We start from the raw sequence: 26,523 nt of genomic DNA on the forward strand, positions 1-26,523 counted from the left end.
AAACCATAGTTACAACACATGAAAAGGTTAAAAAATACTATTCTAGTTGCCCCTGAATCCCAACATGGGCTGCTGGGAACCTATTCTGACCAGGAATACCTACAGGTAGTCAAGCATGAGGTACTGGGGACCTGTTCATACCAGGAATACCTACAGGAAGTCAAGCATGAGGTACTGGGAACCTGTTCTGACCAGGAATACCTACAGGTAGTCAAGCATGAGGTACTGGGGACCTGTTCTGACCAGGAATACCTACAGGACGTCAAACATGAGGTACTGGGGACCTATTCTGACCAGGAATACCTACAGGACGTCAAGCATGAGGTACTCAGGACCTGTTCTGACCAGGAATACCTACAGGAAGTCAAGCATGAGGTACTGGGGACCTGTTCTGTCTCTGAATACCTACAGGTAGTCAAGCATGAGGTACTGGGGACCTGTTCTGACCAGGAATACCTACAGGTAGTCAAGCATGAGGTACTGGGGACCTGTTCTGACCAGGAATACCTACAGGACGTCAAGCATGAGGTACTGGGGACCTGTTCTGACCAGGAATACCTACAGGAAGTCAAGCATGAGGTACTCAGGACCTGTTCTGACCAGGAATACCTACAGGAAGTCAAGCATGAGGTACTGGGGGCCTGTTCTTACCAGGAATACCTACAGGTAGTCAAGCATGAGGTACTGGGGGCCTGTTCTGACCAGGAATACCTACAGGTAGTCAAGCATGAGGTACTGGGGACCTGTTCTGACCAGGAATACCTACAGGAAGTCAAGCATGAGGTACTCAGGACCTGTTCTGTCTCTGAATACCTACAGGAAGTCAATCATGAGGTACTGGGGGCCTGTTCTGACCAGGAATACCTACAGGTAGTCAAGCATGAGGTACTGGGGGCCTGTTCTGACCTGGAATACCTACAGGTAGTCAAGCATGAGGTACTGGGGACCTGTTCTGACCAGGAATACCTACAGGAAGTCAAGCATGAGGTACTCGGGACCTGTTCTGACCAGGAATACCTACAGAAAAATCAAGCATGAGGTACTGGGGACCTGTTCTGACCAGGAATACCTACAGGAAGTCAAGCATGAGGCACTGGGGACCAGTTCTGACCAGGAATACCTACAGGACGTCAAGCATGAGGTACTCGGGACCTGTTCTGTCTCTGAATACCTAAGGAAGTCAAGCATGAGGTACTGAGGACCTGTTCTGACCAGGAATACCTACAGGAAGTCAAGCATGAGGTACTGGGGACCTGTTCTGTCTCTGAATACCTACAGGACGTCAAGCATGAGGTACTGGGGACCTGTTCTGTCTCTGAATACCTACAGGAAGTCAAGCCTGAGGTACTGGGGACCTGTTCTGACCAGGAATACCTACAGGAAGTCAAGCATGAGGTACTGGGGACCTGTTCTGTCTCTGAATACCTACAGGAAGTCAAGCATGAGGCACTGGAGACCTGTTCTGACCAGGAATATCTACAGGAAGTCAAGCATGAGGTACTGGGGACCTGTTCTGACCAGGAATACCTACAGGAAGTCAAGCATGAGGTACTGGGGACCTGTTCTGACCAGGAATACCTACAGGAAGTCAAGCATGAGGTACTGGGGACCTGTTCTGACCAGGAATACCTACATGGAGACAAACTTGGGTGCTGGGGACCTAATGACAAGGGTAATCTGGTACATTAGGTCAGTTTCATTGATTCCAAGTATTGAGAGAGATGCATACGGGGTATATAAGGGGTAAGGGTACATACCAGGTCCAGCAGGAGGTAGACCGACTCTCTCTGTTTGATGGACTCCTTGTCCTGCTCCTGGCCCAGACGCAGCAGGCTTGAAGATGCCAGCTGAATCAGACGTCAGAGTGATGCCATCACACAGTGTCAACAACATGGAGTGAGTGAGTGAGTGAGTGAGTGAGTGAGTGAGTGAGTGAGTGGGCCATGTAACAATGGGAGACACCACACTGGTGATTCAGATTTTCACTGACTTCAACAGACATGATTCAAATCCTATCAGACAATGTAGGACAAGAAAAGAAAGTATTTTCATCTTACAAGGGTCAGCGGATCTGCAAACAGATAAAACAAACAGCTATTGCCTGAAGTGATGCAAAACATGAGATGACAGTGCACAGAGACTTACTGCAAGGAATTCCTTCAGTCTGTCCTCAACGTCTCCGGGGCCGTAGATGGTGAACAGTGCTCCAGCCAGGGAGTTGATGCCCTTGGCTAAGCAGTGGCTGTTGTTTCGGTGGCCTGAGAGACAGATAGAGTTCATATCTAACAGTTTAGCTATGCAGGATGACTGTCTACCTGAAAGGCTTACAACAGGTAAGTACATTTAGACACTGTTGAAAAAAAATTACGTGGGCCTCACATATATGTCTCATCTCTGTCCGGTTGTCCTCAACTACAGGCAAAATTAAAACTTTTTTAAACAGATTTAGAGAAAATGCAATAGATGTGATCCAATAAAAGATTGTTTAAGTCGACGTTACAACATAAGTGGTCTTCTATCTTAACACATAGTTTGTGATAGGATATTTACAGATTGTTAAAGTTGTGATGCCTGGGTCATCCCTGCCCCCCCCACTAAAAGTTGTCGATAGACAAGAAGTGAGAGTTCACTGACCTTCTAAGTGAGCCCTGTACTTGGCTGCATCTCCCTTGGCCAGTTTGGGAATTGACACGGCAATAAACACCATGAGTAGACAGGCCAGCGTGTACTCATCCTCCGCATGCTCTGCAACACAGAGAGTGAGTGAGTGCGTTTGTTTGTTTGTTAACGCCGCAATCACCAATATTCAAGTTATATTAGGGCATGAGAATTGATGCGTGAAATTGGGATACGATGACATGTATCAACCAAGTCAGCGAGTCACCAAGTCCTCCTTGGGTAATTACCAAATTAATTAACAAAATTTGTTTGTTTTGTTTGATTGTTGTTTAACCCCACACACAGCAAATATTCCAGCTATAGAAAGGCGGTCTGCAAATAATCGAGTCCGGACCAGACAATCCAGTGATTGAGATCATGAACATCGATCTAGGATAATATGACATGCATCAACCAAGTCAGCAAGCCTGACCACCGATCCCGTTAGCTGCAAATTACGACAAGCATAGTCGCTTCTTACGGCAAGCATGAATTGCAGATAATGTTAGATCTGTTCCACCCCGGCTCTTCACGGGTAGAACCAATAAAGAACAAAAGTACTTTGACACAGTATTTCAGTTATATCATGGCGGCTTAATATGGGAGGAAGGCCAGAAGTGATGCACCTATTCACTACTTTGGTGAAACCTAAAAGCTTTCGTATGACTATGCGTTGTAACTTCAATTCAGGGCAAATTTGGAATTCAAACAACAATCATAGGATTCTGGCATGCTTAAGGGATGTAACTCTTTACATAAAATTGTGGCGCCTACAACAAAATGGACACTCAAACAACAAAGGTAGTGTAGTCTCACCTGACTTGAGAGTACGGAGGGCATTGCAGAGGGTGGGATCAACGGCACACGTCAGGCCAGCAGAAGACGCCAACTCGTTGACGACCTAGGTATAACATGTATAATTAGTCAGTGATATCATGCTGATGTTCATACACTACTCCACAAGGAAATCCTCCTGTTGTGCTAAGCAGTATGTTGTCCTTGGCCCACAAAACTATCAGGCTATGTCGGCTATGTCTGCTATGTCTGTTGTAAGTCTATCATGCCTATGTGAAGTATGCGCATTACGATAGTTATAGCACTACAACTGTTTCATGCAAGTAGCCCCTTACCTTAAGGCTTGAAAAAATAAAAGAATTGGTTCTCAGGCAATGGCTTTTGAAAATATAGTGCTGGCGGGCGGTGTATTTTTTCTACAAGTACTTAACCAAATAAACAGCTGTGTAACCAAATAAACAGTTGTGTACAATCACCCTGTGAGAGGGCCTCCCTACATAAATGTATTCCGTGATGAGTAAAATACTGGAATACAGTATTTGACTAACGTCCAATGTTCATACTGACCCTGAAAATACTTTTGTTGAGAAGAGTTCTTGGGTCAGTGAAAATGGACAGACAGGGGAATGATCAGAGAAAGTGAGTGAGTATGGATTTACGCCACTTTAGCAATATTCCAGCAATATCATGGCGGGGGACACCAGAAATGGGCTTCACACATTGTACCCATGTCGGGAATTGAACCCGGTTCTTCGGCGTGACGAGCGATCGCTTTAACCACTAGGCTACACGACCGCCCGCAAATGTTCAAAGACCCAATACATAAGCTCACACTGACTTTATCAAAATGAGCTAAAACTAAATGAATTTATTTACATTTTCAAATAACAGTTTAAAAAATTTATCTTCTATTAATGTTATTTAAGATGCTGTTATTTTAAGACAACAAATATATATGAAAAAGTAGTATGAACGACTCCATCTGAGCTACATTATTAAACATTATAATTCTATAGTCCCTCCGATGTGCAGATAATGTAGTGGAACAATGTGACAATGTACTGAAATACACAGCGATGAAGCTACGTAGTGTTTCGGTGAGCTAGTTACTGCGATGTAATATGCAATGCTGGAATGTGCATCCTGCTTCTAGTACCCGGAGACAAGTGACAGTACTCTGTCCGGACATCATGGTACAATTGGGACGAGGGAATGGCAGGACTGTGGTACCGGTGTACAAAAAATTCTTGTGAATGCATCTATGCATCGTTGAATCGTTTTGTTTTGGTTTGTTTGTTGTTTAACACTGCACTCAGCAATATTCCAGCTATATGACGGTGATCTGAAAATAATCAAATCTGGACCAAATAATCCAGTGATTGACATGACCATCGATCCACGCAATTGGGATACTATGACATGCTTCAACCAACTCAGCGAGCCTGACAACCCAATCCCATTAGTCGCCTCTTATGACAAGCATAGGCGCCATTTACAGCAAGCTTGGGTTGCTGAAGACCTATTCAACCCCGGATCTTAACAGGTCTTGATGAATCGTAACACCATGACTACAAATTACTCAAAATATTGTTGATATCCAATGGGGTTAACAGCGTTAAGTGGTATTTTCATCACAACGCATTCACAGAAACCCCAAAGCATGGGCTCCCTCGACTCCAACAAAACACATGCTGGACACCATGTGTCGATGTTTAACATTGTGACATCACACATATACAGCAATCTTGTCACCAAAGTCCCATTCCACAAAGCGATCACAGTGCTACATTACCATCAGTCATTGTTAGTGTTTGTAAGTTCTAGCATTCCTTGCTTGATTCCTATGAAACACAAGCCGGACACCAGGTGTTTGGAAGTTCTAGCATTCCTCGGTTGATTCAAATAAAACACAAGGCGGACACCAGCTGTTTGGAAGTTCTAGCATCACTCGCTTGATTCCAATGAAACACAAGCCGGACACCAGGTGTTTGGAAGTTCTAGCATCACTCGCTTGATTCCAATGAAACACAAGCCGGACACCAGGTGTTTGGAAGTTCTAGCATCACTCGCTTGATTCCAATAAAACACAAGCCGGACACCAGGTGTTTGGAAGTTCGAGGGTCACTCCCTTGATTCCAATAAAACACAAGCTGGACACCAGGTGTTTGGAAGTTCTAGCATCACTCCCTTGATTCCAAAGAAACACAAGTCGGACACCAGGTGTTTGGAAGTACTAGCAATACAGCTTGAAGATCACATGGAGGGATATTATCATGAGTAGAGTTTGTCAGTGCCGGAAAAAGTAACTGAGATTTAAAAATATTGAGTGAGTGAGTTAGATGCAATTCTTTTTCGACCAGTATTTCAGTTACAGCACGGCTATCAGCTTGCCGTGAGAGAGAAGCCAAACACTGAGGGGGATTGCTGTAGAGTACAGTACAGAGTATCATGGATAGCATCAGGTTGTAGAATGGTGAGTGATCACAAGCAGGAGAGACTATGTCAGCAGAAAACATATGGAGGTACGTATTTAAGCTATATATTTTCCAAGGGGCCAATTAAGTTTTGATGGAGATTTCGTTTGTTTGTTTCTTGTTAAACGTCCCACTCCAGCAATATTCCAGCTATTTGATGGTGATCTGTAAATAATCATGCCTGGACCAGAGAACCTAGAGATTTATATCATGAGCATCAATCCACGCAATTGGGATACTGTCACATGCTTCAAACAAGTCAACAAGTCTGACCACCAAATCCCGTTGGGAAGCTGAAGATCATCTCTAAACTGGATCTTTACGGGTCTCATGGTAACCTTTGGTAATAGTGTGACACTAACCCCAGAACTGATTAATCACTACACATTCTACTGACATATATAAATAAATATATTTATGATTAACCTGAAACAAGTTTACAAAGATGTCTGGCAACATTTAATGGTATGTCTGCTACACACTGGCTCATAAAAACCTGCAGTCTCCTCGACAAATGGGTCTTTATCAACTCTCAAGGTAGAGGCAGACGGAACAAGAGGCAGACGGAACAAGAGGCAGACGCGACATGAGGCAGACGGAACAAGAGGCAGACGGAACAAGAGGCAGACGCGACATGAGGCAGACACGACATGAGGCAGACGGACACAGCAGGAGAGGATGATATGAATATGACGATGTTGTAAAATAGCTGCACATACCTTGCTTTTGTCGTGTTTCTATAATCAGAGTGAGTTAGTTGGGTGTGTCACTTACAGTGTCATGAACGTTGCACAGACTAATCATGTGACTACTGGTCTCCACAGTTTAGTGTTGGCTGTGGTCTTCCCATATTTAACCTGGGGATGTCTAGACCCAATAGTGAACTTAAACGAGTATTTTAGTTTTATGACAGCGTGTCAGCTTTTGTGTAAAGGAGTCTGATGTGACACTGGCTTGAGAAGTTTACCATTAGCACAGGTGCTGGCAAATCAATGATTATATTCCGGACAATGTAGGATAGGATCATGGCATGTCATCATCTGTAGCACCTCAGTTGACCTAGCCATCAGCCCTTAGTGACAACAGTTGACAAAATACAGATGGAGACACCGCCACTGCAGCCACTGAAGCTCTGTCGAGATAAGACATGGCCCCAAGTCTACTGTCTGGCCCAGCAGGAATGACAGTCCGTTTCCAACCAAATGCAGTTTTGTACACAACACTGGTCCATAGTTAGCTGTATTGATTACAATCCTAGTGTCTACCTGCTGTTGGCATACATGCACAGTCTGACCATCTCAGTATCATCCATTCAGTATTGGTACCAACATGTAACTACAAGTAACTACAAGTAACTACAAGTACCTACAAGTAACTACAAGTAACTACAAGTAGCTACAAGTACCTACAAGTAACTACAAGTAGCTACAAGTACCTACACGTAACTACAAGTAACTACACGCACCACTGTAGTCAGCAAATCATTAATCTAGTTACACATAGTCAGGTCAACCATTGTTACCATCAAATATACATTTAGTCTTCTTACAATGAGCAGATGGTGATGGGCATCTATTTAGCCAAATGTCCACACATTTGTTTGTTTGTTGTTTGAAGCTACATTATTCCAGCTTTGTAACAGAGACCTGAATATAAACCGAACAAAACAATGATTGATATGAAGCGTCCCACACTGTCAGGCACAAACAACCAAGTATGACCACCTGATCCATTTAGTTGTTAAAATGCCGCACTCTGCAGTATTCCAACTATATGATGCTGGCCTGTAAATAATCGAGTCTGGACCAGACAATCTAGTAACTGACAACATGAGCATCGATCTATGTCATTGCGATACAATGACATGCATCAACCAAGTCAAGGAGCCTGTCCCTCCAATCCTGTTAGTTGCCTCTTATGACAAGCATGGGTTGCTGAAGATCATTTCTAAAACGCAAATTCATTGATACGCAAACAACATGACAAAATACATTAAAACTACAGTTAGTCAGTCACCTGCCAGTGAAGTACTTTGAGAGCAGTACATTTAGCCAAAGCCAGTCTTTTACCACTGTCTCTAAGCAAATTTGTGATCTTTCTATCTGATACACTACTTGAAGACACTCACGACATCCAAATAACAACACCAAATGACGGTCCCTAGATCAGGTGAGCTAACAACAGTTATGTGGGGTTGTAAGTTTACTATCATCCTCTACATCTCCAGGGCTCGCATGGCAGTAAACCTACACTAACCCCTAAATCCATTCCTGTGGTTAGTGCGATCTCAAATTACCTGCCATTGATTTTCATTTGCCAATTCGATTTGCTAAGCTACTCAGGCTAACGGACCAATCAGAATGCGAGTTACAAACCAGCCTCAAAGGTGTTGGCCACAGAGGGCAGTCACATTATTTACGATAGAGTTTGCAAGAAATCAACACTGAAAAACTCACAGGCAAAAGAAAGCCTCAAAAACTTTAGATGGAAAGACGTCTTCATGTCCATTAGTACTGGTGGTGGCTTTGGTTTCTAGGCAATAAGAGTTACCTCCCTTACCCATTGCCCTTTTTCATTACCTTGACTATTGATTGGTCTGTAAAATGTAAATGAAAATCAAGGGCAGGTAACTTGAGATCAGGGGGACCACGGTAATGCATGCTGGGGTTAGTGTAGCTTTACCAAAATGTGAGCTCTGGAGATATAGAAGATGGTTTAACGTCATATTATATACAACAGGACTAAATACCATTAGACATATTCATGTTTCTACCCATCACACAACAGCCATGTGATAGTCACTACCGTTAGATACATTCATCTGTCTACCCATAATACAACAGCCATGTGATAGTAACAAGGTCAAGGTCATGCAAAACTGGAAGAAAACCAAGTTATTCATAAATGACAATGAGAATACGAAATCATAATTTGTAATCAAACTAAAAAAAGAAACACTTAAACCGACTAGAATAAAGTCGAGTAATGTTGCACAGTGGTTGAGCAATGAGGATAACTGAAGAGTCAAAGAATACAAAAACCAAACGTCACACTCCAAAACACTCAGTAGGATTTGAACAAACCTGGATTTTCAAAGAGGCAGGCTGCAGCAAGGAATTAAACATTAGAATATACCTTCCCCAAATTTAAAGAATCGATGTTTCTGATTGGCTGGGAGGAAGGCAGGAGGCTACTCAGGCTCCTCACAGTGATAGCCTGTACGCGGAGCTCTCAAAACTATCGCTGCCACCAGTAAAAGTTTCCCACTGTGATAGGTGGCTACAACCATGCTCGGAGTTGAACTCACAACCGACTGACCGTGAAGACTACCGTGACTCGAATACTCTTACCCCTGCTTTATTATTTTCTTTGTTTGTCAATTTGAATTTCTGTTTCATGCCAACTATCATGTAATTGGTATAGTAAGAGTGTAAGGGGGAAGCTGTTTGATTACCGTAGATTGGGTCGAGATTGCAGACGAATGGAAAATCAAACAAACCAAAAGGTAAATTCATCTTGGAAATATGGTCAGCCGTAAACCTTTTAAAAAATAACTATGATGGCATTTGCAAGGACAAAAACAAAAGTATACCCGTTACTACATTTGGGGTTAGAGGGCAAATTTCAAGATTCTTGTAATGGTCGCGCCCACACTGGTGGCAGCGATGTTACCGAGAGTGTAACAAAGGTGTCACACACTGCGAAGGAGCTTGGAGGCTACTGGGTCAGGGGGAATAACCCTGTTGCTACGGAGGTAAAACTGCTGCGGCATATTAAATGTTTTAGCCATTATTTTGAGAAAAAAACTTTCACAGGGTATAAAACTAAGATATATATTTTCATAAATCTTATTACGTATTGTTGAAGTGTTAAAGACATATAAGACGGCCAGGCATCTGTTTCTTGGCTTGAAACTCCAGATAAAACCGCAATTGTTATTTAAGTAAACACCAAAAGATATCCAAGGCAAAAGTAACTGTAACCATTTTCTTTTTTGATCTAATCAGTTTTTTCAGAAGCACATTAATCAATACTTCAGTTTTTCTTTGAAGATTTAAAGTCTACTGGTGTCTAATTTGAATTAAGATGGGACCGCCGGGTCTTCTCAAGATACATGATTACGTTTTTTCCTCCTTGAAAATATATGGGTAAACGTCTGGGGTTTGACACATTTATACACAATATAACAGCATCAAGCCCCCTTGGTCTGACTATACACATGGTGTGGTGTCAGGTCTTAGAGTTCACTACCATGGAATGGAAGTCGCCATTTTGAAACTAGTGTCATAAAGATCGAGAAAGCAGCTTTCTGTTAGTCATTTTCATTGGTTGATCAAAGTTCATGAAAGGTCGGTCTGAAGTGACCTTTAAGGGGATGTCTTCAGATCTTTCAGTAGCAGTAGCATAGCGAGAACTAAGATCAGATTTGACTGAGTTTGGGCTTATTGGGTACCCTGTAGATTGATCTGAAGTCTATAAAGCCATTCAGTCTGTATCAATAACGCCTTTATTTAACACAAAAACATTTTTTACATGATTACAGTTACCTTTGCAAGTAAACACAACCATAACTTTCATTTGTGAACTGTCAATGTGACCTGGAAATCCTATTGACTCCTTATTTGTTCCTTATCAAGCCCTTATTCCCCTACTGCAGTGATGAAAGCCACGAACATTTGATTAACATCCTCCTCTCAGAAGTTTCTATTCAGAACAATCCAACATAACAATCATTCACTATTCCAGACAAGGAGCGACAGAACTAAAACTATGAACGTAAAATGACAGCTGTCATAATAGCCATAGTTAAATCAGGTGACAGGGAGTCAAAATAAATTGCCCCAAATAAATGTGATAAAGTGTTCCAATAACTCCAGGCACTGAAGGTAGGACAGAGTGAGAAGGATCACCTACCATGGCATCCTTCGTGTTGGGCACGTAATGGTGGAGGTCCTTCACCGAGCCCATCAGGAAGGGGATGCGGTCTCCCAACACCTGAAGAACAACAGCAGTCAGTGAGTGAGAGCAGACTATTGCTTAATGCCCCATCAGCCATCTTTAAATAAAAGCCACAAAGCCCTTTCCATAGTCATAAGAGTTCTCAACTGAAAGTGTTAATTGTACGGTTTCGACTATATCATGGGTTTATGAATGGTGATTAGGTGCCTCACTCTGGCAGTGTGGGTTTGAATCCCTGATGGGACTAAAACCAAAAACGTACTAGAATCTGTACTTTACTAAGAAAGTGTTATCCCAAATATAACATTTGTTATATGTTTATGAATGACTATCAAATAGTGATGATACCAGGTGTTTGTGAAAAGGTGAGTGTACCCTTCCCCACATGTGGCACCCGTCACAAACACAAGCAAAAGTAGGCGAAATTAAATCATTTTGGCAAGAGACGTCATCTAATTGTTTCACGCCATCATCAATAAGAAAGAAAACGATGTTACATTTCAGTAAATTTTCAGTCCAATATCACAGGAATATAAAAAAAATGATTTTCAAAACCCAAATCTACATCTTATTGTATAGGTTCAATTCTTTTTAACAAAGCATTCCAGATTAGATAAAGCATACACAGTTGGAGCAGCATATAAACGTTTATTGTGCATCGTGAGTATCTACACATTTGGGAGCAAGCCTGACCACCCAATCCTCACAGTCGCCTCTTACGACGAGCAGAGGATGTTGAAGACCAATTCTAACCCAGATGTTCACAGTGGTGGCGGCAGTGCCCACTTACGTCTCTGAGAGCCTCCTGCGCCAGTCCCCGGAACGCCAGCAGAACACCGACCATGGTCATCCTCATCAACACAATGTCCACATCTGGGGAAGCACATCAGTCATCAAAAACACTTCACTGGTACACAGCCATTACCAAACAATTCTTGAAAATATGCTATTAGAAGGACAACTACCTACAACCAAGAAACTGATCCCAACATAGGAAACTGATTTTAAATTGCTTTGATATAACATATAAATAATTACTTTTAAGCCTTGTATTGTAGAAAAGAAGGAAAACTGATACAAAGTGTATATTTATATTGACAATATGGCATAATAAAGAATATTTTTTTATTCTAGACATTTCATTTTGAATACAGACTTCAAAATTGATTTTAAGGATAGCAATTTTTTAATTAAGTTTATATTTATCACAACCTTTAGAATAACTTCAATATTCATTTGATCCAAAGAAAAAGATACATGCAATTATATATGTAACTAGTGTCAATGTCAAGGACAGACATGACACCGACACGATTGGACAACAGATGTTCATGCAAATGGTTGACATTAGTCATGAGGGATGTAGCACATTTTCAAGACAAGGTTTAATAAGTTAAACATCTTATTATTACAACAGTAAAACATGCGGAAATAGAACATTTCTTTCCTGAATATTATGGCACACACGAAAACACTTATTCATGACTCACTATCAGCTGACAATACATATCTCTTGTGTATTTATTATAAACATAAGAAACACCAATGGAAATATTTGAGGAAATCAAATATTAAAATGGTATTGAAAAGAAATATATGTGTAAATCAATTTCTTATTTTACAACAATAATCCCCTTTCACAATATCATAGCTGTACATGATCAGTCCGGATCTTGTAAAAAGATCTTGTTTTTTTAAGAAAAATAAAGTTTGTTTGTTTGCTGTTTAACGCCACACTCACCAATATTCCAGCTATGTGATGGCGGTCTGTAAATAATCGTGTCTGGTCCAGACAATCCAGTGATTGATATCATGAGCATGGATCTAAGCAATTTGGAGCCAATGACATGCATCTACCAAATCAGTGAGTCTGACCACCCGATCCCGTAGTCGCCTGTTATGACAAGCATAGTCGCCTGTTATGACAATCATAGTCGCCTGTTATGATGAGCATAGTCGCCTGTTATAACGAGCATAGTCGCCTGATATGACAAGCATAGTTGCCTGTTATGACGAGCATAGTCGCCTGTTATTACGAGCATAGTCGTCTGTTATGACGAGCATAGTCGCCTGTTATGACGAGCATAGTCGTCTGTTATGACGAGCATAGTCGCCTGTTATGATGAGCATAGTCGTCTGTTATGACGAGCATAGTCGCCTGTTATGACAAGCATAGTCACCTGTTATGACAAGCATAGTCGCCTGTTATGACAAGTTTAGTCGCCTGTTATGACGAGCATAGCATGGGTTGCTGAAGAATGGGTCGGCCCCATTTCAGCTACAGTTATCAGTGACGTGTTCAGTGAGTGAGTGAACATTGTTTACCCCATCGTGTCCTCGCTTCTTACTTATGTCTATTTTCATGAGATAAATAACTACAAGTTACTAAATCCAGCCTGAAACCAGAACGGGAAATAGGACGGGGAGATTATATGTTGAGTCATGAAAATGTTATTCAATGCTACAAAAATAAAAAAAAAAGAATGATAAATAATATTCCATAGCCATGCTCGTAACAAAAATTGGCATTCATAATAAATATTCTGGGACTAAAAACAAAAGGAAAGAGTTGACTTGAACAGCTGAGAACCATGCTGACACCAGCTCCCCCTGAACACAGCCTACAGGCTGGAGAGTCTACACAGCAATGTGCATATTTAGATGTCTGGACACACTGTGGCACAACTCACACACGAGCGCTGAAACTGTCACATGCGCGAACACCTGTACATATCTCATAGAAGTTTCATATTTAAATTCTTATTTTAAGGCCTGAATAAAATTGCTGTCTGAATGACCTGCCTGTATTTTTCTATGTAGCGAAACAATTGTTATATTTAACAAGATGAAGATATTTTCTGATTCTGTATATGACCGTACGTAAGCCAAATTTTGAAGACCAGAAAAAGGATTCTGTAGAAAGGGGTCGGCTTATGTATGGGTAACACTTTCATCACACTCTTTTTCTGTTGGTAACAAACATTAAGGTGTCAGTAGCGGTAATATGATCATGGTTGCTGTAAATTACGGTGAGTTGGAAAAGCAGATCTTATGGAAGAGGGCAAACGGAAGTTGTAAGTACTGGATGGACACCGGAACTAATGTAAATATAATTGAATGAAAGTTTGATCAAAATTAAAAAAATAGATCACATAGATTAGAAACATCAGTCCAGATATACAAGTAGACACTTCTTATTACTGACGGTGTAACGACACGATTAACATGTGCAATTCAATACACATTTGTTGATAGTCTATTTCCGATGACAGATCATGACAAGACATAGTTTTAGGTTGGGGATCCGCTTATCTCACATTTTGATACAGATTTCAAGGACTTAGTTAATATTCAGCTTATCTATGAGATCGGCTTATCTACGGTCATATACAGTGGTGGCTTATCTATGAGATCGGCTTATCTACGGTCATATACGGTGGTGGCTTATCTATGAGATCGGCTTATCTACCGTCATATACGGTGGTGGCTTATCTACGGTCATACGGTGGTGGCTTATCTATGAGATCGGCTTATCTACGGTCATATACGGTGGTGGCTTATCTATGAGATCAGCTTATCTACGGTCATATACGGTGGTGGCTTATCTATGAGATCGGCTTATCTACCGTCATATACGGTGGTGGCTTATCTATGAGATTGGCTTATCTACGGTCATATACGGTGGTGGCTTATCTATGAGAACAGCTTATCTACGGTCATATACAGTGGTGGCTTATCTATGAGATCGGATTATCTACAGTCATATACGGTGGTGGCTTATCTATGAGGTCGGCTTATCTACGGTCATATACGGTGGTGGCTTATCTACGGTCATACGGTGGTGGCTTATCTATGAGATTGGCTTATCTATGGTCATATACGGTGGTGGCTTATCTACGGTCATACGGTGGTGGCTTATCTATGAGATCGGCTTATCTACGGTAATAAACGGTAGTATGTTTTAACCAGTTAGAAGCAGGTAAGAAGAAAAGAAAACTGTGACAGATCTTCGAATAACTATGGCTTGTTTCTGTCAGCTCAATATTTACAGAACACTACATTTTACACAGTGAAAGTCACACAATAGAGTTTGTTGTGAGTTTGCCAAATGGAGACTGTACAATCTGACCGTGGTGGTGCTGACGGTGTCTGACGATAACTCACAAGGAGTCATGTTAAAATGCTGACCAGGAAATAATGGAAAACTTAAAGATGCACATTTTAAACAAGGAAGGAAGGATGGTTCGCTGGCGGAAATAAAAAACACCAAACAAATGACAAACGGTTCTTGCTGCCAAAACCTGCTGTCGGACTTACCGCTCGGCGCATTCTTATGTGATGCTAACGGAGAAAGCAAAACGTGATGTGATGGAGATGAGGATATAGAAGACAACAGGGTAACAGCATGGAAGCAAACAAACATGGGTCTTGGTCTGCATGGTTTACAAATTCTCATAGAATAGATTGTCATAGAATTTCAAAACAAGGGGAGATAAACATAAGGAAATAATAGAGAAAGAAAGAGAATGAAAAGATAAATTAGAAAGATTGTTGAAATAGTAAAATATGAGTGAGTGAGTGAGTGGCTGAGTGAGTGAGTGAGTGAGTGAGTGAAATTTAACATCACATCGGCAAAATTTCAGCCATATCGTGACGAGAGTGAGTGAGTGAGTGAGTGAGTGACTGGCTGGGAGGGACGGTGGTTGTCTGAATGAGTGACTGGCTGGGAGGGAGGGTGGTTGTCTGAATGAGTGACTGGCTGGGAGGGAGGGTGGTTGTCTGAATGAAGGTCTGGCTGGGAGGGAGGGTGGTTGTCTGAATGAGTGATTGGCTGGGAGGGAGGGTGGTTGTCTGAATGAGAAATTGGCTGGGAGGGAGGGTGGTTGTCTGAATGAGAAATTGGCTGGGACGGAGGGTGGTTGTCTGAATGAGTGACTGGCTGGGAGGGAGGGTGGTTGTCTGAATGAGTGATTGGCTGGGAGGGAGGTCGGTTGTCTGAATGAGTGATTGGCTGGGAGGAAGGGTGGTTGTCTGAATGAGTAATTGGCTGGGAGGGAGGGAGGTTGTCTGAATGAGTGACTGGCTGGGAGGGAGGGTGGTTGTCTGAATGAGAGATCGGCTGGGAGGGAGGGTGGTTAAGAGGTTTCACTGGGTGGTTGGAAAGAGAGAACAGAAAAACAGAAAATGAAAAAAGGGCAGAAGGAAAAGACATGATATACTGGAGGCAGAGTTGACATGGACAGTGTAAGTCTTCTATAACGCAACAACAAGTCAATACAAAACATATCACAGCAAAGCAGCTTGATAGTAACTTTGTTGTATGTATGTGCCTCACATGCTATTAACCAGTACACAATGAAAACTCTATAGTCCAGATCCTGATGTACTGGACACTACGTTTTGTAAGGTGGACATAATCAGGTCTTGTGACTCATCCAGAACATTGCAGGGATTTAGCTAGGAATCCAAACAAAGACCATTTGGCAACAAATAATTATTCTGCTCAAACCTGTGACTTTTACAAGGCTCATATTTTGTCCCATACAAAGATATATTGACATTGCCTTCAATGCAGCAATCTAAAACTAAGCATCAAACCCTGTCCCTCCTCATTGGTCCTGCTACCAGTGATATACAAGTCTCCTCTACCAAGCTCTAACATTAATTATAACTTTAGTACATGAATAGGGGAAATATGTACTGACATTTGCTGCAGATGCCTAATATCGGCCTTTGAGCAAGTCTAGGAAATCCCTGCAATGCAAGAAGTTCTGGATGATTTTACTGCAATCGTTACACCTAGAATAATGAGATGGCACTGTAATACCACTTTAAACCTCAAAGGAGAAAAAAGATAGAAAATTTTGTTTTGGAAGAAATCTGTTATAATCATAGTGGAACATACAGAATGAAACGTGACAGAACTAACTGGTGAAAGTTACATGTACAGTATCACTAACACAGACAGAGACAAGACAGTGACAGATGGAATCTCAGATATAAGCCCATTCTATGTAAAACTACACTTACCATTTGACATGTATTCACATGCAATAGTGGACATATCCTTGGTTACTCATGGTTTTGTCTCTTTATTATGATGAAAAATTATGGACCCATTCGCCAACATAGTTTGATTTCAGTCTGGTTCAAAAGACGAAACGACAAAAATCAAATCAAATTACAAAGATCGTAATTGAGATATCACAGTACTCGGGATGTGAGCTGTCTCCTAGGCAACGTCATGCAGAATATTTACTTCACTCTCACTGTTTTGATATTCATTGAAACGTCTTTTCGTCTTTACTTCTGATTGAAGTTAACTTTCTCAGGCCATGCTCACAAGGACATGAGTTTGAATGTGAATCTATGCCAAACTCGCATACAGGACAGGTGTTTTGACTGGTTTTGACAGGGTCCTGGAGAGTTAGAGCTACGAGAGATGGAGATTGTGACATCAGTCTGTCATGAAGCTAAAATGGCGGATGGGTCCACGTGCTCGTGTGCATCATCATAGGATGGAGAGAAGTTGCAATGAATTATCAGGGATGTGTTGGACAATAATCATCTGGACACGCCATCACAGAATATCATCCATACATATGTGATAGAGGGGGATCTCAACTCCTGGATGGGGTCAGAGGTTACGTATAAAATCTAAATCTGTGTACTCCACTTCGACAAACTACAGGCCATCTTGTGTTCCGATGAGATCTCCTGCTCTTAGGTTTCCACAGAAAACAAGTGAGTGGCATTATATTTCCACATTATTTCAGTTTTATCATCCTGTTTGTTTGTTTGTTGTTTAACGCCGCACTCAGCAATATTTCAGCTATTGACGGATCTTGAAATAATTGAGTTTGGACCAGACAATTCAGTGATTGACATAATGAGGTTTGATCTACTCAGGTGGGATACAATGTCATTTGTCACCCCAAGTCAGTGAGTCCGACCATCCCATTCCGTTATCCGCAACTTATGACAAGCATGGATTGCTGAAGTCCAATTCTATCCTGCATCTTAACATGGGTTTTTCATCATGATGACATGTCAGCTTTATATGGAAGGGGAGACAAACATAATGCATGTTCATGGCATCTGCCACTGGTGAAACAGGTTGCCTTCTGACCAAGGATCATATTCAGGGGAACTTGGGGAAACCTAGATAGCAGATCCTGGCAAGGCTAAGGGAGACAATCCCTCATCACTGGGCTTGACCACAATAAATATGATGGGAAAAGTCACAACACTTTGAACAGGGAATCAATTTCTGGACAGAATGACCTTGAGTGTGACCTTGAGCTTGAATGAAACATTGCAAACAATTTGGACTGTACTGAGAGTAAATAATTCCTACTTATCGTAACTATGAGCTCAGGGCTTATACCAAGATGACAGTACATGAACACAGACACAACAGTGTAGAAATAATGTAAAGAGGGAAAGAAAGGGAAGGAGAGAGAGAAGGGAAAGTGACGGTAAAATTCAAGAAAAATTTGAAACATCAAATTTAGAAACTATAAATACTGTTCTTCAAATAAAAGAAATATGCAGGATCTCAAGTTTGGATTCCATCAATGAATTATTTTATCCAAATGTGTTGCTATTTGTTTGCTTTTATCTGAGTTGATCAGTCATTGAAGTCGAGGCTGTGAACTCATTCAAGTCTTAACCAGCTTCTCCAACAGAGAGACTTACAGGAACACATGCACATCCCGCCTCTTGGCGTGATTGATCAACCTTTCTGTTGTCATGACTACAAATTGGACAAACTGACAAAATAATGCAAGCTTCAGTGGCAGTGTTATTTTAATTTTCTGTACTTTTTTAAGATGTTTGTAGGGGAGAGAAGGGTGTCTCAAGTCACAGTCAATATTCTAGCTGTATTATGGCAGCTAGGGAATAATTGAGTGTGAGAACGGTGTACCAGTGGTTGATAACATGAACAACAATTTTCACTGTCAAGAGTTGAATGACACAATTCATTTTACTTTAAAGAAAGTCTCATTACATCATCAAAATCAGAATATAGTTAATCTTATCAATATTAATTACAATGGATCATATCAAATTATTAACCTATGAACAGCATATTATGGAATAGTAATATTTCAAAATTGACACAAACAACATCCAGTTGACTTTTTCAAAACAAGAAATCGCAAACTAATTCTTGATAATAATATGCAATATGACAGATGAAACATTTTTACCTTAAATAAAACAATTCACTAACAAATGACTCACAAAATGTTTCAGTCTGCGACTTTAGCCACTAGTCCAAAGCCTGAGTCTAGTAAAATTCTGTTCGGTCTAGAATATCAGGTAATACATGCCATATGATAGCACAAAAATGTACTGAAAATTATGTTAAAAGTTTGGGCTAATGGACTGAAATGGTTTTGGCACAGACTGTTTAATTATCACAATACAGAAGTCAGAATTCTACAGTAACATCTCCCAATTCGGAGATGATGAGTGACAATGACATCCAATATTCAACACTGCCACTGAAGCTACACAGATATATTAATGACACAGCCTTACTTGAAACGGGCTTCGTCTCTACATGATGCATAAAGACAAATCACACATGAGCCACTGACAAGAGAGACATCTACAAATGTTACTTCTAGCAGACCACAGCTACTCCCATTCATCAGTAACTTCGTTAATTTGGGGGTAAGTGTGTGGCTTTCATCTCATCATCTTTCCAGGGACAGGTCTATTTTCAGCAACGTTGATTGAATAATTGCTCTCATTAACAAATACACCAACATATATTAGGCCAATGTCAGTGTGAAATGAATATTTGGTAAAGGAGTAATTGGGTAGTAATCCAGAAATTCACTTATCCGGACAATATTGAGAAAATGCAAGAGTCTGGATAAGTGAGGTTCAAATGTAAAAATATATATTTGAAAATGCTGCTTGATCTAGTTACTCCAGTTATTGAATGCTAGCTTTTGTTACAAGTTGCAGAATTTAGTTCTGCACTGTCTAGGTTTGAGACAATTGATGCCAAATGTAGAATTGTATAAAGACAAGTCCCTGAACCCTGCTACAGACAACGGGTGGATACAGAGAGGAGAGCCACATGTTTCTCCAGTCAGTCTCCATGTAATTACCAGCGTTATGTCCTGAAAGTGGAATAGCTCTACTGGTCAGCTTAAGTCCTGCACTTTACATGTAGTCACGATTACATCATTCATCTAGATACTTGTCCTCACAACACCATGTGTGCTGAATCAGTTCTCCCATAGTCACAACGTGTACCACAACAAGCATCAATCTGGAACCTCTCTCTCGGCCAGACATATCTCCGGAACCCAATACAAGGACATAATCAGAATTTCACTGTGTCAGTGATTTACAAGTGAACCTTGTCAGCAAATTTTGAAAAATACTTTGCTATTCTGTTCAAAATTGGGAATTTTGTAAAGCTCTGATAGTAAATAATCTTATTTCCAACATCTGTTTGTTTCTATTTGTTTTTAAACTACTATCACGAATATTGCAAGAGACTTTTTTATGCTCAAGAGCTTAACCTCAAATTGGACAACTTTTATATTTTGCCTTGCACGTTTTGATGTACTGAACATTGAAATATGCAAAACAAGAAATAAAATTGGTCTGTTCTAAATTATCATATCAGTATCCTGATGTAAACTTATCGTGAGATCCCTGTATATTACAAATCCATCCATCGTGTTCATCAGTACTCAGTGAAGGTCCTGCAGCTGACACTGACTGGGCCTATTGATCATCTACTCTCTGAACATGTTTTATATAGATCTGTAGATAGATACATCCAAATCTTCATACCCCTATACCGTGCACTTGTATACATACAGCGTTCAGGTCAAGTGAAGAATTGGAGATTGAGTACTATCATTCATGTGAAGTTAACATAGAGGATATTTGTCTTATCTTGTCAAACAACAAGCTTATTGCATCAAGAGATCTCAGAAATTGATATTTTAACTAATTAATTTTGTTAATTTATTATGTTTTTGTTTGTTTAACACCACACTCAGCAATATTGCAGCTATATGACGGTGGTCTCTAAATAATCTATTATGGACCAGACAATCCAGTGATTGGCATCATGAGCATCAATCTACACAATTGGGATACAATGACATGCATCAACCAAGACAGCGAGTCTGACCACTGATCCCGTTAGTCGCCTCACCTATTTTCTACCTGGATCTTCACAGGTCTAATTTATTATCTATTTTCTTAGCTGAGGCAAACTGAAAATAGTTTTGACATAAAAATTGAGATATCATTGTATGCCAGAACTCCATTCAGTATACATTTTATTTATTTCTATTAAAATATTAATTAATTAATCTATGTCCAGATAAACATATTTCATCACAAGATACAAAGGTGTATTTTAACAGTGAAGGTGCAGTAGGGTAACCACATTGTAATATACAGAGGGCACAGGCCGAATCTCTTACTTTGCAGTTTCCTAGACAGCTCCCTCATCGTTTCGGGTTTATCAAAGCTGGTCCGGAGCTGGATCAGCACGTCCTTGTTGATGATCACAAGTTTCTGCAACACGAGATATTCAACTGACAGAGACGTGGTTAACAAAATCAATCATGGTGAGTCAGCATATTGTGAGAGGAGAGCCCAAAGTGGCATTTACCAAATACAACCCATGAGTGAGTGAGTGAGTGAGTTGGTTTTAACGCCGCTGTTTGACAGTGTATGTTCTGACAATGAGTTGAAGCCCTAAACCCTGCAGGTGTTAGACATGTACCACCTGGTGCTGCAGGTGATCACACTCGCAAGAGACTGGTTAATATAACCCTGAGTCCATCACCCTGAGGCAAGGGAGTTAACTGACTATAAAAGTCCAGTTTCCTGGCTTGATCTTAGTGCCACCAGTGGCTATTAAGAGTTATGTCCCTTCTATGTGGAAACTGGACTTCTACAGTCAGTTAATTCCCTTGCCTGGGGAAGATGCACCCAGTCTGGCCACAGTTTAATCTGCACTCACCACAAGCATGAGGTATTGGTGACCCACTTTGACCTGGAATCCCTACGGGGTGATAGAGTACAAGGATCAACCATAGAAGCGTGTACTTTCACCCACTGTTTACTTGACAACCAGCTGGGACCCTACATTAATCTGCTCTCACGACAAGCATGAGGTGTATCTCTCCCCATACGGTGGTACAGTAGTCAACCTGTTTCATTGTGTTACCTTGAGTTCGTCCACCTGGCTGGCGATGTTTAGCATCAGTCTCTCGCCCATGTACTTCATCCCGTACGGCCCAATAAGCTCTGCCAGCGCTCGTAGCTCTGAAATATCATGTGACATATTGACCACAGCAGTATGTAGGATGAACATGGCACCATGGTTTGCATGGGGTGTCTCCCAGACAGAACAATACCTAGATTGTACTCATCGTGACTGCCCACTCTATCTGCCTGATCTAAACCCCTCCTGCTGAGGGTGCTGGACATCGTGACTGCCCACTCTATCTGCCTGATGTAACCCCTCCTGCTGAGGGTGCTGGACATCGTGACTGCCCACTCTATCTGCCTGATCTGACCCCTCCTGCTGAGGGTGCTGGACATCGTGACTGCCCACTCTATCTGCCTGAAGTGACCCCTCCTGCTGAGGGTGCTGGACATCGTGACTGCCCACTCTATCTGCCTGATCTGACCCCTCCTGCTGAGGGTGCTGGACATCGTGACTGTCCACTCTATCTGCCTGATCTGACCCATCCTGCTGAGGGTCCTGGACATCGTGACTGCCCACTCTATCTGCCTGATCTGACCCCTCCTGCTGAGGGTCCTGGACATCGTGACTGCCCACTCTATCTGCCTGATCTGACCCATCCTGCTGAGGGTGCTGGACATCGTGACTGCCCACTCTATCTGCCTGATCTGACCCCTCCTGCTGAGGGTGCTGGACATCGTGACTGCCCAATCTATCTGCCCGATCTGACCCCTCCTGCTGAGGGTGCTGGACATCGTGACTGCCCACTCTATCTGCCTGATCTGACCCCTCCTGCTGAGGGTCCTGGACATCGTGACTGCCCAATCTATCTGCCCGATCTGACCCCTCCTACTGTGGTCGCTGGACATCGTGACTGCCCACTCTATCTGCCCGATCTGACCCCTCCTGCTGAGGGTGCTGGAGGACAGTGATGTGTTTGTTTGTTTAGTGCTGCATCAGCAATATTCCAGCTATATGATGGCAGTTTGTCAATAATCAAGTCTAGACCAGACAATCCAGTGATTGACATCATGAGCATCGATCCACGCAATTAGGATACAATGAGATGCAGCAGCCAAGTCGGTGAACTTGACCACCCAATCCCGTTAGTCGCCTCCTACGACAAGTATAGTCACCTTTTATGGCAAGCATGGGTTGTAAAAGACCTATTCTTCCCCGGATCCCTTCCCGAAACAATCAGTCTCTTACATCAGAGTCGTATCTTGTGACTCCCCTAACACCACCCCACCCCTGATCCCCACCCCTATGCAATCACCCCGGGGTCAGGCTCCTGTACCTGTCAGATCAGCGTACTCCTCAGCAGCAAATGGCGCCGCTCCATCTGAGGACAAGCTCACAAATGCCTTCTGGCTGGGGGAGTAGACAATCTGGCCGATGTTGACCGTCACCCGGCGCAGGAGAACCTCCAGATACCTGCAGAGCATCATGGGATATATCAGTACTTCCTCATTCATATGGACAAGGCCGAGAAATTGATTCATAGATTCAAATCTTAAGACACCTCACATCATATTATTGTCCCCGAGTACCTTCAGACCACACTGACTATAAGCACACACTGTAGCTATAGGGCTTAAACAAAACATAAGAATTGGTTCTCAGGCAATAACCTTTGAAAATATAGTGCGGGCGGTGGCCTTTGTGTGTGTGTGCAGTGGCCTGTGTGTGTGTGTGTGTGTGTGTGTGTACACGTGTAGAAAGTGTGAAGCCCATTTCCGATGTCCCCTGCCGTGATATTGTTGGAATGTTGCTAAAAGAGGCGTAAAACCAAACTCACTCACTTTTTTCTTTTGAGGTAAGGTGAGGTGATATGGGGTTTAACGTCACATTCATGATTATTGCACTTATTTAGCGATGTGCAAACAGTTGTGTAATCAAATAAACAGTTGTGTAATCAAATAAACAGTTGTGTAATCAAGTAAACAGTTGTGTACAATCCACCAGGGAGAGGGCCTCCCTACATAAATGTATTCCCTAATGAGTAAAATACCGGAATACAGTATTTGACTACCGTTTAACTTGGAATATTTAAGGATTTTTTTGTTTGTTTTTATAATGGAAACAAAAACAAAATATGCAGCGAACTTTATGATGATTTGGGCGAAGCCTGAGAACCAAGACTTATTTTTTTTAGCCTAGAGCCACAAAACTTCCATGCTTCATGGTAATCTCATCCGTTAAAAAAATATAAACATTAAAAAGGAAATGACTCCAGTCTTACATTCTTGAAGGTTTTGGATGAAATCAATAATGTATTTGGGCTTAAGAGTATTATTAATAAGACACGCCGATGAAATAAAAGAATTATATCCCAAATTATGACTACAGTGTTCAAAACTAATGAATTCCATGGGACCTTGAGGTCTCCTCATATTGTATTTGAATCTAGGGACCCTCGGAAACATCAAAATTTAACATTCTACCATGATTTTGGAAATTACTCGTTTCTGATTGGTCAATCAGCAGTGGTTAAATCACAAAAAAAAACCTCTGATTGAAACAGCCGATTTGAAGGCCAGATCGCCACATAAGCTGATATTCATAGAATAGTCCTTTTTTAAGTTAGTGTCAGTAGACATATTTAAATAATAATATCTACAATTATAGGTTACAAAATACAAAGTTGTGGTTACTACAATATTCATAGGACGTGTGGCAACACATTTCTTGCAGAAAACACGATAGAAATCAACAAAGAGAATGTTTTGGGGACAACAGAGAGCTTGGAATTTGGCGCTTCTCTATACATGATTTTTCTATATACGCCGTGTGATGAGTTCTGAAAATCAATTTAGCCCGGTTAAATATACAAGTAACCTAGCTCTAAATAGAAAAACAGTATGATTATCTCCGAAGTAAGTACCCTTTATATTTCATTCTAAATTCGAACAGTGATCAGGCAGTGATAATAGAAGAGAACCCAGCACAGCTGATTTCTACTACAACTGTACAAATGGTGACAGGGTACATGTATTTACCAGTTTGTATAGTTGGATGTAACGGTCTTCTCCCCCGTGCTGTCGGTGGCCTGCGTCTGCTGGGGTAGGACATTGTTAAAGACTCGGGCAATGTCGATGTGAACTGAAATGACATCATCCAGTCTGTGAATCTGTGAGTTTAACACAGTTTTGTATGTGACTTCATGTAAAGATGAAAGTGATGTAGGTGATAGACAATTACTATTTTGGTGTAACCCATGTGCCTGGCTGTTGTCCTGACAACTAACATCCATTAGTCGAAGTTGGGAAAATATTGGCTTGAACTCACAATTAGCAGACACTGAAAAGCTCAGGGAGGCCACTCTGCACAGCACGGTACATCACATTAAACCAATGTCCAACATCAAATCAAATGCAATGGCTGAATTTCAAGACTGAAATATATATCCTGTGTATGCATTTTTGTCCTCACCATAGTTCTCTATACTCTGGAGGACATTCATGTAGGCTCGCACGCCGTTCAGGAGTTCTGAAGGTTTGGCAATCTCACTGGTCTCTGGGTTGTACATCATCATCCCAACAAGGGCTCTGTGAGTGAGGAGGGAAACAAGCAATGTAGAACTTTGTTACCATGGTTACTGGTCAAATTGAGGGCAGGAAACTAAATTTGAACCACTTCCTATGGCTGCAGATACAAAGTAGTTTGTTTGTTTGCTGTTTAACACACTTAGCAATATTCCAGCTATATGACGCAGTCTGTAAATAGTCGAGTCTGGACCAGACAATCCAGTGATTGATATCATGAGCATCAATCCTCACAATTGGAACATAATGACATGCATCAACCAAGTCAGCGAGCCTGACTACTCGATCACGTAGGGCACCTCTTATGACAAGCATGGTTTGCTGAAGACTTATTCTAACCCGGATCTTCGCAGGTTACAAGGTAGTAATGATATGTCACAGAGTGAGTGAGTGAGTGTAGTTGTACTATGCCGGCAGCAGTGTTCCGGGTACATCACTGTGGCCTGATGACCGATCACATCACCATTGTGACCACTTGGTCGGCTCTAGGACCCATGCCAAACATAGTGGGGATCTAATCTGCCTTGGGTCCAAGAGGGGCACAAACCAAACCAGTCATTATTGCATATATGTATGTATTTACTTGTTGAATCTCGTCTCCAGATGCTGAAGGAAGAACTCCCTGGGCACGAAGCCGTGTTCCCACACGGTGATGATGTTGCAGTAGTTGAGGGCGTAGCACAGCTCTGTCAGCGCCATGTGTAGCTTGTCCATCCTTGGGGGATCAAACAGGAAATGAATTCACTAACAAACATGACGACAAATTCTACAGGGTACCATGGTAACTGCACTCACTTAACACCTGGGGTCACCTGAGGAGCAGTGAGTGAGGGACTTATGGTCCATGTCA

General features: G+C 41.6%; 1 protein-coding gene and 1 pseudogene across 7 annotated transcripts in view; both read right to left on the minus strand.

The window, feature by feature from the left end:
• Positions 1-26,523, minus strand: part of LOC139466851 (nck-associated protein 1-like) — a 57,719-nt gene that overhangs the window by 3,358 nt on the left and 27,838 nt on the right. For 3 of the 7 annotated variants that reach the window (XR_011653631.1, XR_011653632.1, XM_071248589.1), the window contains exons 21-34: positions 26,257-26,388; positions 25,561-25,676; positions 25,128-25,230; positions 23,426-23,562; positions 22,108-22,205; positions 21,356-21,449; positions 15,204-15,227; positions 11,677-11,759; positions 10,842-10,922; positions 9,011-9,031; positions 3,475-3,559; positions 2,635-2,745; positions 2,146-2,258; positions 1,758-1,847 (exon numbers count right to left, since the gene is read on the minus strand). Coding sequence is in view for 5 of the 7 variants with exons in the window: in XM_071248589.1 (XP_071104690.1) it covers positions 1,758-1,847; positions 2,146-2,258; positions 2,635-2,745; positions 3,475-3,559; positions 9,011-9,031; positions 10,842-10,922; positions 11,677-11,759; positions 15,204-15,227; positions 21,356-21,449; positions 22,108-22,205; positions 23,426-23,562; positions 25,128-25,230; positions 25,561-25,676; positions 26,257-26,388 (1,288 nt within the window). In the remaining 2 variants the exon portion in view is untranslated. Of the gene's footprint in view, positions 1-1,757; positions 1,848-2,145; positions 2,259-2,634; positions 2,746-3,474; positions 3,560-6,646; positions 6,665-9,010; positions 9,032-10,841; positions 10,923-11,676; positions 11,760-15,203; positions 15,228-21,355; positions 21,450-22,107; positions 22,206-23,425; positions 23,563-25,127; positions 25,231-25,560; positions 25,677-26,256; positions 26,389-26,523 lie in introns of all 7 variants that reach the window. The other 4 variants (XM_071248590.1, XM_071248592.1, XM_071248591.1 and 1 more) reach the window with 4 other exon arrangements.
• LOC139466878 (tetra-peptide repeat homeobox protein 1-like) lies at positions 161-1,686 on the minus strand (annotated as a pseudogene).

This window comes from Haliotis cracherodii, unplaced genomic scaffold, assembly GCF_022045235.1.
Source record: "Haliotis cracherodii isolate W230 unplaced genomic scaffold, xgHalCrac1.p SCAF_19, whole genome shotgun sequence".
NCBI classification, from domain to species: domain Eukaryota; kingdom Metazoa; phylum Mollusca; class Gastropoda; order Lepetellida; family Haliotidae; genus Haliotis; species Haliotis cracherodii.